We start from the raw sequence: 14102 nt of genomic DNA on the forward strand, positions 1-14102 counted from the left end.
GGCGATCCTTCCGCCTCAGCCTTCCAAGTAGCTGGAAATACAGGCGCGTGCTACCATGCCCGGCTAATTTTTTGATTTATTGTAGAGATGAGGTCTTGCTGCTGAGGCAGGTCTCGAACCCGCGGGCTCAGGCAATCCGCTCACCTCAGCCTCTGAAAGGCGCAGGACTACAGGCTGAGCCACCGAACCTGGCTATGATGCATATTTGTATACCTAACCCTTAACTGTACCCTATAGTTTTAAAATAAAAATATGTTAAAAAAAAACAAGGCAATGTTATTAGATGCTTGTTATTGTCAAGAGCTCTGAGCCCAAGACCTTCTCTCTTTCTTTGTTAAAAAAGAAATTAACACATGTGTGAGTGGTACTAAAGACATATTCCCATAAAACTACAACTTTATCTTTCCTTTAAACAGAAGTTTGGAAAGAGTAGAAAAGAATCACCATATGGATTAGTGTTATTTGCCCTTGTGTCTTTGTACCACCAAGAGCCACCTTACATCCCACAGGCCACCCTCTGGGGAATGCCGCTCTAGAAATAGTCCTTTATCACTGGAGTAATGACCCTGACTCCCAGTCTCAAAGAGCCTGAGCGCTGGGGCCTCCATTAGAGCAGAGGCTCATGACATTCTTGTTCAACAAGTATCTTTTTGGATTAAAGTCAGAAATCACACTTTCTTTAACCAAGAAGAGATGGAATTTTTACTTTAGCTTTTGAGATACCTCTGTAGCCCAAGAGGAAGAAATAGATCAACAACTAAGACCACCACCCAATTCCTTCATAGCTGGGTAGGGCTGGGAGAGGCTCAATTTCTCTTTGGCACAGATGATAACAAATTGTTTCTTGTCTCCTAGGCCAGCAAAAAGGAGCTTTTCCTCCAGGTGCAGTCCATGATGTATGACCTGATGGAGTGGAGGTCCCAGCTACTCTCAGGAACTCTGCCCAAGGATGAGCTGAAGGAATTGAAGCAGAAAGTCACATCTAAAATTGACTATGGCAACAAGTAACCTCTCTTTTCTTTGAAAGAATGCTTTCTTCCCCCATCCAATTCTCTTCCCTGTCTCCCTCCCGCTAAAGCTTAGTTTCATTTTTAGATGCAAGTTTGCTACTTTCTGTCTTGAAGAGGGCTGCTTCCAATGGCCGGGCTTGTGTGCCAGTGTTTTCACTCTCCTGGGACCCAGGGACATGCTAGTGGAGCAAGCAAGCTTGCTTATGCAGTGGTTATTCCCAGGCTCAGAGATTTAGAACACTCATTTAACCTACTTCTGACGGGTTGAGGAGCACAGTCATGCTGGTTCCCTTTCAGCCCTGTTGTCATTTTATCCTTGCATTTGCAAAACTCTTCCTTAAATCCCAGTGTGAGACTTACTGTCTCTTCCTCCATCCTGAGTTGTCCAAGCCACACGCCATCAGCCAAGTCACACGCACAGTTGTAGAAGTGTCTCCTTAAAAGGGCAGAGAGACTGGGCTTGGTGGCTCAGCCTGTAATCCTGCACCTTTGGGAGGCTGAGGTGAGTGGATTACCTGAGCCCGTGGGTTCAAGACCCGCCTGGGGCAGCGAGACCTCATCTCTACAATAAATCAAAAAAAAATTAGCTGGGCGTGGTAGCACATGCATGTAATTCCGGCTACTCAGAAGGCTGAGGAGGAAGGATCGCTGGAGCCCAGCAGGTCGAGGCTGCGGTGGCCGGAAGCGGCCACTGCACTCCAGTCTGGGCGACAGAGTGAGACTCCTACAAAAAAAAAAAAAAAAAAAAAAAAAAAAGGCAGAGAAGCAGAAATGGGTTGGAATTTGAATGCTAGAAAGTGAAGGAGAATAAGAAGCAATTGTGTAAGGCAGGACAGCTCACTGATAATAATATTATAACTAACACTTCATCAGAAATAATTATGTACCAGGCATGGTGCTGAGTGTTTTGCATGCATTGTCTCATTGAATTCTTGTGACTCTATGGGGCTTGCAGTTTTATTATCCCCATTTTTCAGATGAGGAGACTGAGGCTCTTCGGTAGGCGAAATTACTTGTCTGGAGTTGCCCACTAGTATACGGCAGAACCAGAATTGAGACCCAGGCAGTCTGAACCCAGAATGCATAGGTCTCACCACACTGCTCCTTTGGATGGCCTTTGAGAACTATAAATGCCTCCCCTGCCTCCTGGTTTTTTGAATGCCCTCTAAACATTCTAATCATTTGTTTGATCATTCCAATGATAGACATGTATTGAGCACCTATGGTTGACTGGATTTCCTGCTAGGTGTTGGGGCAACAGAAATATAAGTTCCTGTCCCCTGTGGAATCGCCATCCAGTTAGGAGTGAGCTACAAGTGATCTGTTGATATGTATTGTGAGAGGTTTCATGGCTTAGGAATAAAGGGTGCTTTTAATTTGCCTTAGAGAAGGAAGTCAAGGAAGACTTCCTGAAGGAGGTAACCCTGAAGCTGAAGTTTGAAGGATAAAGAGATGTTAAGGAGGCTTAAAAAAAAAAGAAAAAAGGAGGACAGGGTTCATGAGAGTGCATGACATGCTCAAGAAACTGCAAAGTGGGTCGGGGGCTGGAACACAGGGCCTGAGGGGGAAGTAAAAACCCCTTTCAATGGACATAAAAGAAAATTTCCCAGCAGCTGGCCAGGCTTTTGTGCCCTTATGTGTACTAGGAAGAGGAAACAGACAGAAGAGTCAGTGGGCTTAACTTGCGGCCGCTTTCCATTCCACAAACACAGTCCCTCTGCTGGTGCCCCTGTTGGCATCTGGCAGGAGTGTCCAAATCTGCTTTATAAAGCACATCATCCCAAAGTGACGGGAAGAGTTTGCCACGCAGCTGCTGTCTTCGTTGGTACCGTGGTGTCTCTAGTTGAGAGCACAGTAGCAGCTGGGAGAGTGGGACTTGAGGGCATTTTGCTGCTTTCCAATTACATCTGCGACCTTCAAATGTTTCCTCAATCAGGGCTCCTGAAAAGAAGGACCAGGAATGGAAGAAGTGGTCACCACTCAGAGGAAACCTTCCCTGATTTTCCCCTACCTTCCCCAGGCTGAGTCAGGAGCTCTTGCAGACTCTGAGCCTCCTTCCTGGCCCAGCTCCCCTGCTTTTCTGTGAGCTTCTCTAAGATGCTGACTGTTGAATTCATCTCTATGTTTGTGCCTGGGACAAAGTCTGTGCACAGTAGGTGCTCAGCAAGTGATGACTGAGTGGACAGATGGTAGTGATGGGAGACAAAGAGAAAGGGGGTCCTCCCTAAACCAGGCCCTCTTCTGCAGCATCCTCTGGCCCACCCCTGTGCTTTCAGTTTCAGTCAGTTTCCTTTGGAGAAGTGAGAGACACCCTGTGGCAGAGACAGACTCCAAGCTAAGCAGCCCCTCCCTTCCCTAAATGCTTCAGCTGGAAGTGAGAGAGTTGGGCTTCGTAGCACCGGCCTGGTGTCTTGAGGGCTCAGAGCTATAATATGGTGTGGGCATCTCCCCAAAAGATAGGAGGCTGAGTGTCTGGGCTGAGCACGGGCACAGGAATATGGCACTCAAGCTGTGGGAGTTAGGGAGGCTCCTGTGAAACTGAGTCTTGAAGAAGTGATCAAAATCAGCCTGATTCTTTTTCCATTCACTTCATTCCTTCAGACGACATCAGACATCCTTCTGTTCCTGTATTCAGTCACCTAACTTCTGTTGCACACCTGGTAGGCTGTGAGGGTACATACAGACATACACAAAGTACAGCCTCTATTTTTAAGGACAACAACAATAAGAACTAATGATAACTTGCTGAGTGCCCACTATATGCCAGGCACTGTTGCAAGCACCTTCCATGACTTAACCCAGTGAAATCTCACAAGAACTTTGTGAGGTAGGTACTATTTCTCTGATGAGAAAACTGAGGCTCAAGAGTGATTAGTGATATTGCCCAAGTTGCAGTGGAATTTGAATGTGGTCATATGACACTAGAGTTCTGTCTTGCATTGTACTGCCATCTGAGGTTGATGTGGCTTAGTAAGGGAGGCAAGGAGGTGGACAGCCCCACATCATGAGCAGAGGAAGCATGGGTAGGAAGGTTGAAAGAGGCCAGGGATGGGATGCATGGCAGTCGTGACAACTGCCATGAGTCTAACTAGGTGAAGTGGAAAGGCAGGGGTGGGGGAGAGAGATAGAGAGAGAGAGAGAGAAACACGAGAGAATGTGGGGATAGAGGAGAAGTGAACGTGACCATGGAGAGGGAGGCAGGAAGACAGACAGCAACTGGAAACTTGGGACCTGAGTGCTTGATGAGTCTACATTTTTCCAGGCAGTGATGAGGAGTCGTGGCAGGAGCCATTTTTGTTTTCTTTACCTTTTTTTTTTTCCTTTTAAATTTATATAGTGGGGTCTGTTTCCCCTGTCCTCAACTTGGGTTCCTTTTATCACTTTCTTGAACAGAAGAGAGCAGTGGGATTGCCTCCTGATGAGAAAATGCCAGAATATTCTTCTCCCCAAGATGGATGGTTCCCCCATTCAGGATAGTCCTGTCCTGTGTAGGACGGTCTCTCCTGCCCTGGGCCATGGGAATCCCATCAGTTCTACTATAGCTTCCAAAGTTCCAGGTGCAACTGGTAATGAACAAGCTCTTTAGTGTCCAAGGAGTGAGGAATCCTCAGATGACTTCTCCAAATCCCAGGATAGCTGGAGCTGGGAGAATGTTTTATTCATACATTTTAGAACCGAATCCACTTTGATAAATTCTGAAGAGAAAGAGCTGGAGAGATCTTGGCATTAAATTATGTATCGACTGTGTTCCATCTTCTCTGAGGTCGGGTGAACCCTGCGGAGCATAAGCTGAATGTGTTTTTTCCCCCTCAGCATTGCCCGTTAGGCAGCGTGGCTGTGCATTGTGTGAGTCAGAGCGAATTTCCTAATGAGTGTGGGACAAATGAGTGTACCTTGGCTCCCTTCATTTACATTTGGATGCGATGAGAGATGTGCCTCTCAGTTCCATTCTCAAATAAGAGATGAAGACTTAGTCTCCTTTGGTTGTCTTTGCTGCCCTTCTAGAAGCTGGGACCTGGTAGTGGTAGCCAAGTAGGACCACTGTTGACCTTTTTGGAATCTGTCAGCCTCTGTCCCTCTGCCTTCTATGTTTGGACAGCTGAAGTTCTCCTTCTCAACATCAAGTACAAAGGCAGCTTCAAGTTAAGGCCTCTGCAAATCTACCCCACGACCCACCTCACGAGCCATATTCTGCTCCTAAACTCCTCCTATGCAGAAAGTGTGTTATAGAAGTGAAGAGCTCTGGCCTGGTTTGATGGCTCATGCCTGTAATCCTAGCAGTTTAGAAGGCTGAGGTGGGAGGATTGCTTGAGCCCAGGAGTTTGAGAACAGCTTGGGAAACATAGTGAGACACTGTCTCTACAAAAAAAAATAAATAAATAAAAATGAGCTGGGCATGGTGATGCCTGGAGTCCTCGCTACTTGGGTGGCTGAGGATTGCCTGAGCCCAGAAGGTCGAGGCTGTGGTGAGCTGTGATATTGCCATCGCACTCAATCCTGGTGAAAGAGTGAGAACCTGACTCAAAAAAAAAAAAAAAAAAAAAAAAAAAAAAAAAAGAGCTCAGTCAAGGATGCATTTTTAGTTTTTACTAGTTATATGACTTTGAGCAAATTTAGTCCTCATATCCTCATTTCTTCATTTGTAAAATGGGGATATTAATAGTAGCTCCTCCATAGGTTGTTATGGGGATTAAGTGTATTAATATGTGTAAAACACTTACTGTATGTGAGCTTACTGCAAATGGTTTGTGTGTTTGTTGCTGTTAGTGTCCTGATGCCAATCAGGATGACAGGTGTCATTGAAACAAATCAATACCAAACAGGGAAAGGCTTGTGGCCTGGAAGTCAGATAGCTAAAGAGCAAGCTATAGGTAACAATAATATACTGAGATTGTTTTCCTCCAACAAAGGTTTTCACATTTTTATTGAATAATATATAAATACCTCCTCTGTATATATATTAGGGCAGGTATGGTGGCTCACGCCTGTAGTCCCAGCTCTTTGGGAGTCCGAGGTAGTAGGATCATTGGAAGCCAAGAGTTTGAGACCAGCCTGGGCAACATAGTGAGACCCATCTCTACAGAAAATTTTTAAAAAATTGCCAGGTGTGGTTACGTGTGCCTGTAGTCCCAGCTACTTGGGAGGCCGAGGCAGGAGGATCACTTGAGCCCAGAATTTCCAGGCTACAGTGAGCTATGATCATGTCATTGCACTCTAGCCTGGGTAACAGAGTGAGACCCTATGTCTAAAAAAATAAACACATAATTAAAATAAACAAAACATTAAATGAGTTGAGACAAGGCACATGTATCCTCTGATCTTTCCATTCCTACCAGCCCTAAGTCCCTAACTCTCCTTGCCAATAACTCATGTTGGTAGTTTGACTCTTTTTGTTTCCATTTTTTGCTCTGTTCACTGTTGGTTTTATACATGCACATGGGTAACATATCTGGTCTGGTTTTTTGTTTGTTTATTTGTTTTATTGCTTTTTTAAAAAACATAAAACCCACTGTATGTATCTTTTCATACTTGATTTTTTTTTCTGAGGTATATCACTATACACATCAAAACTATATACTATTTTTTTAGACCCTGCTGCATGGTATTCTATTATAGATTTCAGTTTATTTAACCATGTCTCTTTTGTTAGACATTTTGTTATTTTTTCAACACTTTGCTGATATGTACAATGCTGCAATACACATCCTCATTCAAGTGTGGGTATTTCTCTGGGCTTAATGTCATGGGAAATATACAGTAAAAAGAAATTGACTGCATATTGTCACAGCGCCTTCCAAGGAGGCTGTACTGTATACTAACATGCACCCCAGCTGTGTCCAAGGATGTTGGTGTAGAGCTTTTCCATGAGAATATAGGATCCCCAGAACTCAGCTGAACTTTCTGGTAAAATAAAAAACAAAAACAAACTTCTCACCAGCAACCTAAAGGTATCTCCAATTTATCTTCACCTGTTTTTCCTTTTCAGAATCCTTGAACTCGATTTGACTGTCAGAGATGAAGATGGAAATATCTTGGACCCTGATAATAGCAGCGTCATCAGCTTGTTCCATGCACACGAGGAAGCCACTGATAAAATCACAGAGCGTATCAAGGAAGAAATGGTGAGCTTTATTAAACAGGCTTTGACCAAGTGAGGCAGCCATTTAGCACATCATAAACTTAAAATAATAGGCTAATTAGCCAGACTGTGTACTGTTCAAGGGACCATCTGTCTATGACCCGAGATGATGAGTAACCACATGCCTTTTATTGTGGTTTTGTACTCAAATTTGTAATTTATTCAACATCCATCCCACAGGTAGTTACCTGTCAGGCAAGTTTTGTGATCTCTGGGAGCTTTTAGCTTCTAGGGAGGAGAAGAGAAGAAAAGCAATAAAAAAGTAAATAAATAAATGAAAAAAATTAATTCCAGATGGCGATAAGTTTCTAAAAGGCAATAAACTAGGGTGATGGCAATAAAGTAGGGTTATGTGACTCAGGAGCTGCTTTGAAAGGCTTGGCCAGGAAAGGCCTCTCTCAGGAGTGACATCTGTGTTGATACCTGAATAATGGAAAGGCACCAGGCCTGGGAAGATTTGGGAACAGGGAGTTCCAGGCAGAGGTGCAGAGCAAATGCAAAGGCCCTGAGGCAGGACTGCATTCTGGCTGTTCAAGAAGTAGAAAGTGCAGTGTGGAGAGGGTGTTGTGATCAGTGGGGGAAGTACAGGCCATGATTTGGAGAGGTAGCAGGGGCCAGCTCTCAGAGGATCTGAGGGATTGTGGAACAGAGTTGGGATGTTATTCCAAGTATTATAGGAAATCAGCAAAAGATTTCAAGGAAGGGTCCACAATCTGATTTATATTTTTTAAAAAATATTTTAGCTGCTGTGCATTATTTGAAAGTGATTTTATTTTTAGATATATTAATGTATAATTTTCATAGTAAAATCCATTCATTTAAACCATACTTTAATGAATCTTAGTAATACATATTGTTGGATAAACTCCATCACAATCAAGATATAGAACAGCTGGGCATGGTGGCTTATGCCTATAATCCCAGCATTTTGGGAGGTGGAGGCGAGAGGATTGCCTGAGCCCAGGGGTTCAAGACCAGCCTGGACAACTTGGTGAGATCTGATCTCTACAATAAATCACAAAATTAGCTGGGTGTAGTGGCACACGCCAGTAGTTCCAGCTACTTAGAAGGTTGAGGTGGAAGGATAGCCTGGGCCTAGCAGGTCAGGTCTGTGGTGACCGGGATCATGCAACTACACTCCAGCCTGGGTGACAGAGTGAGATTCCAACTCAAACAAACAAACAACAACAAAGAAATAGAACAGTTCCATCACCCTAAACATTTCTTTGTACTCCTTCCCCACCCCTAGGTCCCAAGCAACCCCAATTTTCTTCCTGTTACTGTAGTTTTGCTTTTTCTAGAATTTCATATGAGCAGAATCATGCAGGATTAGTTTTTTGTGTTTGACTTGTTTTACTTGGCATAATGATTTTGAGGCTTATATTTTGCATAGTAACATGTTGGTCCTTTTTATAGCTGAGTCAACATATCACTGACCAGCTGTTGATGGTATATAGCATTGACCAATTGTTGGGTATTTGAATAGTTTCTAGTTTGGGGCCATTATAACGAATGTACTATGAACATTTGGAAACAAATCTGTGTGTGGAAAGGTTTTCATTCATGAGCAACGGGATTGCTAGATCATATGATAAGTGTATGAACAATTTTTTAAGGTACTACCATACTATTTCCCAAAATAGCTGTATAGTTTTTGGTTTCTACTAGCGGTATATGGGTGTTCCAGTTGCTCTACATTCTTGTCAATACTTGGTATTGTCAGTCTTTTTAACTTTAGTCATTCTAGCAGTTGTATAGTTTTAATTTTAATTGCATTTCAATTAACTTATTACATTAATTTTTAATTCAGTTTTAATTAAAATTGTGGTTTTAATTTTCATTTTCTTGACCACCAGTGATGTTGAATATCTTTTCGTGTGCTTACTGGTTATTTCCATTTGTGTCTTCTTTTATGAAGTGTCTGTTCAATTATTTTACTCGTGTTAATTGGGCTCTTTTCCTTATAATTAGTTGTAAGAGTTATTTGCATATTCTAGATACAAATTCTCTATCAGATGTATGTTTTACAAATTCCTCCTAGTCTGTGTCTTGCTGTTTCATTTTTTTTCATTTTTGAAAGCAGGATTTATTGAGAGGACAGAAAAGCTCACAGTGGGAAGGGAACCCGAGGGGTTGCCCTGCTGTTTCATTTTTTAAATGCATCTTTCAAAGAGTGAACATTTATAATTTTGAGGAAGTCCTTTCAAGCAAGTTTTTCTTTTATAGCTGTGCTTTTTGTCAAACTAGCCTTTTGAGGAAGGCTGGGTCAGTGGTGGTATTTCTCAGGATAGGAAAATACAGGTCAAGAGCATCAAAATGACTTGACTCAGACTGCAGAACCGTCTGGTAGTAGAGCTGGGTGTAATGCTGACATCTTCAGACTTGAGCATGTTCTCAATATCCTAGACTATCTCTCTATTGTCCTAGGAGGTGCTGGGCTAATTTTCTCCATCTCCTTCTCTTCTTCCTTCTGCCACTCAGTCAAAAGACCAGCCAGATTATGGAACATATTCCCGGATCTCCTCATCCCCCACCCACAGCCTCTATGTCTTTGTGAGAAACTTTGTGTGCAGAATTGGGGAAGATGCCGAGCTCTTCATGTCTCTCTATGACCCCAACAAGCAAATGGTCATAAGGTAGGTGTGTTCAGTGTTGTCTGACTCCTTTGTCTGTGGAAACTAGTGCACAGAGCATCTTTTCTTTCTATCTTCACTTGTGGAGCAATTCCCACCTGTAAGAGAAACTAACCCTAACTGAGGTTGTGGAAATAACTTCTTCGGAACCGGGTGTGGTAGCTCATGCCTATAATCCCGGCACTTTGGGAGGTGGAGGATTGCCTGAGCCCACGGTTTGAGATCAGCCTGGGCAACTTGGTGAGACCTCGTTTCTACAATAAAAATAAAAAAATTAGCTGGGTGTGATGGTATGTATCTGTAGGTCCAGCTACTTGAGACTGAGTTGGAAAGATTGCAGTGGCCATGAGTGTGCCATTGCACTCCTGCCTGGGTGACAGAGTGAGACTCTGACTCAAAAAAAAAAACTTCTTTGGAGTGTGTGGGAGTTAGGTGGAAGTATTACTTGCCACCAGATTTTTTTTCCTCCAGTGGGGCTATGGCTATAGGGTTTTGTAAAATATATTTTGATAACCAGGAAACAACCTGAAATAACAAGATCCATACAGCTAGCATCAGCTAGAATACAAATATCTACCTTTAAAATGGGAGTTAGGAAATGAATGGTTAAAACTCTAAATCATCTGTGGCAACCACAGGCTAAGAGTAAAGGTTCCAAAGTCTATCTAGGTTCACATCTTGCCCCCCCTCACCATTGCTTTTCCTTAACATCAGACAGATTGTTCATCTTTCTTGAGCCTGAGTCCCCCATTTGCAAAATGCAAGTGCAGACCTCATGAGGTCATCTTTTTTCAGGCTTGAATGAGAAAAGGCATTTGAACCAGAAGGTCTGGCATATGTACTGTGCCGCAAGTGGCAAGTGGCAGTGGCTGTTATTATCACTACTTTAATCAATTGTTCTTGGGAATGGAAGAGATGAGGGAACTTCTGGGTGTCTCAGCTCAAGAAAGGGAAAATACTCTTGGGAAGAGACTTTGGTGCACCACCAGCCTCCACTGCTGGACCTTTGACCTGTGCTTGTGGCTCAGATCATCCTTCTTCACAGGTGACAACTACCTGTCCTCTCCACTTCGGTGTTGGGACAACATGTGGTCTTATATTTGATGTAACTGACTGATATGTCATATGTCTGACTGATATGTCAGAATGGAGCTTATATTTGATGTAACTGACTGATATGTCTCTGCCTTTATGGACAAAATGGAAGACCTAGTGTCTTCCTGGCTGGGTTTTATGATAATTAAATGAAATAATGTATAGTACCTAGTGAAGAGTGGCACTTTAAGAAACAGTGGCTCCCCTGGAGACATTTGTGAAATGTTGAGAGGCTGTCCATCTAAGGAAACTGTGCTGAGGTCTGTAAATGACCTCATCTAATTCTCATGCCTCCGTGTTATTAGGGTGAGAAAATGAGACTCAGGGAGCTCAAGTCCAAAGTCACACATATTTATAAATGGCAGCTGAGGACTATACCCAGGTCCATCTGACTCCAAAGATAGGTTACTTCCCACTAAAATCTGTCACCCAGGAATGAGGTCCCTAAGTCCCTAGTATTAAAGAGTCAGCCCAACTCGCCTATTTTGACCTCAATGAACACTGGGAATGAGCATTCCTGGGTCCTTAGAGCCACCTTTGAAATAGTTCATGTGTCTCAAGCCTCTTGCTGTCCTCTGTCAGTTGCTCCCAGGGCACCTGTGGAAAGGACCCTGGAAGTTGAATCCTCCCTGCCACATTGACATGGGAGCCTGATCTCCTGCCTTTCTCAGTGATGGATGGCAGGATGGCAGGGAGGCAATGGATCAGTGAAGTGGCAGCTGTGTTATCTACTGTGCCACCCTGTATGCTGTGCTTGATGGGGCATGCCTGAGTGATACCTCTGAGAGCACCAGGGGCACAAGGCAACCCTCAGGAGACTGGGGATGAGCAGGAGGAGGAGGGCAAAAAGGGCGGGAACAAGCAACAGTGGAAAAGAAGAGAAAGCAAAGGAAGAAGAAAAGAGACACGATACAGGAAAGGGCGGGGGGAATTTGGGGACACTCCCTATGTCAATCTGACTCTGGAGAGCTGTTCTTTCCCTGAGAAAGAAATCTCTACTCCTGCTTGCTCCAGCCGGAGTTGACAAGCAATAAACAACAGGCAAGTTAAGGCGTCTTCAGTGTGGCCCAGATGTGGCCTGGGAAGAATATGGTGGGATCGACTTTTCAGTGTCAGGCTGAATCAGATGCCCAGTGGATTCCTGAAGTGATCCAACCTGGAATTTTTTTGAATTGGAGTCTTACTCTCTTGCCAGGCTGGAGTATAGTGACACGACCACGGCTCACTGCATTGACCTCCTGGGCGCAGGTGATCCTTCTGCCTCAGCAAGAGTCTCGAGTAGCTGGGCCTACAGCCGCACACTGCCATGCTTGGCTTATTTTTTTGATTTTTTTGGTAGAGACTAGGTCTTGCTATGTTGCCTAGGCTGGTCTCAAACTCCTGGTCTCAAGTGATCGATCCTCCTACCTTGGCCTCCCCTAAAGTGCTGGGATTATAGGCGTAAGCCACTTTGCCTGACTCAGTTTGGGAAATGTAAAGTAAAATTTTATAGAACAAAAGAGAAGCAGTTCAGGTACGAGGTCAGTGGTAAGGCTTATTTATGTCTAAGAAGAGCTCAAGGAGTCCTCTCCATTCCTCTGGGGAGGGTGTCATCTGGAGGAGTTCTCACCTGTCTTGGTGCCATGAAACAGATTCTGCCACCCACATCTTCCTGGGCAAGGATGGATGGGGCCAGCTCAACCCTCTAAATTGCTTTCCTTATTTATGGTTGAATTTCTCCTAGAAGAAAATTGCTGGTGCCTGCTGTTTCGATATAGCAGCCTGGGTCACTAAGGGGTTTGCTACGTGTGATGGAAGATACTGAAAAAATGCCTAGGCATTTTGCTAACAGTACAGAAATAACCAATGAGAAAGCACTTAAACTACAACAGATATTTTAGATGGAGTCTTCCTGGTTAATTACTGTAAATACTGCTAAAATTTTTAACTCTTACTGATAAATAAAAATGAAAAGACGTATTTAACTTGATTGAGTTTAACCATTGGTTAATCCGGGGCTGTGTTCATTTTTGCTATCGGTTTCATTTCCTCCATGAACTTTGCTCAGACTGCTCTCATTAATCTTCTGGGGGTGAGGGGAGAGAGAGGAGTGAGACCTCAGAGAGAACTAAGTTCTAAAAAGAAGGCGATTCCTTTTATCTTTGCTGAATTCTCTTATGCCCTTTTGGGCTAACCTGTTTTTTGAATTTCTTTTTAAATTCAAAACATTAGGCATTTATTTGGCACCAACTATATGCTCCTAGATGTCAGGAAAAATCTAACAAGTCAACTCAGCAAACTGTACTGAGATTCTTCTAAAAAATAAGTTCTAGACTTCTTAATCTTCCTGGTGTGACTGGACTGACTAGTATGAACTACATAGGGTGGCATATGGTTGCTAGATGTGAGACAGTAAATGATCATATGTCAAGACCATGCGATTGCCCCCTCATAAAGGCCTTCAACAAGTTTCAGTTACTCTTAACATTAAGTCAAAATCCTTGCATGGCTTATGAAACCTACATGCCCTGGCTTCCCCCTCTAATTTTTCGCTTATCACTTTCCCCTTGAATCTGTTTCTCAGACACAGCAAGCTCCTTCCTAACTCATGGCCCTTACGTGTTTACTTTGCCTGAAGCATTTTCTCCTCTATTTTTTTCCTAACCAACTTTATTTCATACCATTTCCTCAGCAAAGACTTCCCTGACCACCCAGACTGGGTCAGACCCTTCTGATATACAGTCTCACAACTTCCTAAACTTTTCCTTTATACAGCTGAGTGTCTTTTCTTCAAAATGCTTGGGACCATAAGTATTTTGAACTTTGGATTCTGGAATATTTGCATTATATATATTTACCAGTCAAGCATCCCTAACCCCAAAATTTAAAATCTAAAATATCTTAATGAATATTTCTTGGAGCATCAAATTGGGGCTCAAAACAATTTCAGATATGGGAGCATTTCAGATTTGGGATTTTCAGATTAGGGATGCTCAAACTGTAGCATATTTTTATATTGTATAAATGTGTATATTTATATGTTTTATATGTATATATTTCTATATAGTTTTATATAAATAGTTTCACAATAGCATTTAAATAGTTACTTAAGTGTGTCTTAGGTAATGGCTAAGGCCCTATATGGTCCATCACAGGATGACATTCCATTTAAGGAAACAGTCCTACCTTCAAAGGATAACTTAAAATAATTCTAGTCTTTACTCAGTCTTGAAAGGGGAACAGGCT

The 14102-nt window shown here is 43.0% G+C and overlaps 1 protein-coding gene across 1 annotated transcript in view; it reads left to right on the plus strand.

Annotated features, from left to right (window-relative positions):
* Positions 1-14102, plus strand: part of LOC103263014 (dedicator of cytokinesis protein 2-like) — a 298126-nt gene that overhangs the window by 44524 nt on the left and 239500 nt on the right. The window contains exons 6-8 of the mRNA XM_008060687.2: positions 856-1004; positions 6997-7132; positions 9631-9785. Of these exons, the coding sequence (XP_008058878.2) occupies positions 856-1004; positions 6997-7132; positions 9631-9785 (440 nt within the window). The remainder of the gene's footprint in view (positions 1-855; positions 1005-6996; positions 7133-9630; positions 9786-14102) is intronic.

This window comes from Carlito syrichta, unplaced genomic scaffold (genome assembly GCF_000164805.1).
Source record: "Carlito syrichta isolate Samal-C Ts95f unplaced genomic scaffold, Tarsius_syrichta-2.0.1 Scaffold304701, whole genome shotgun sequence".
Lineage (NCBI taxonomy): Eukaryota > Metazoa > Chordata > Mammalia > Primates > Tarsiidae > Carlito > Carlito syrichta.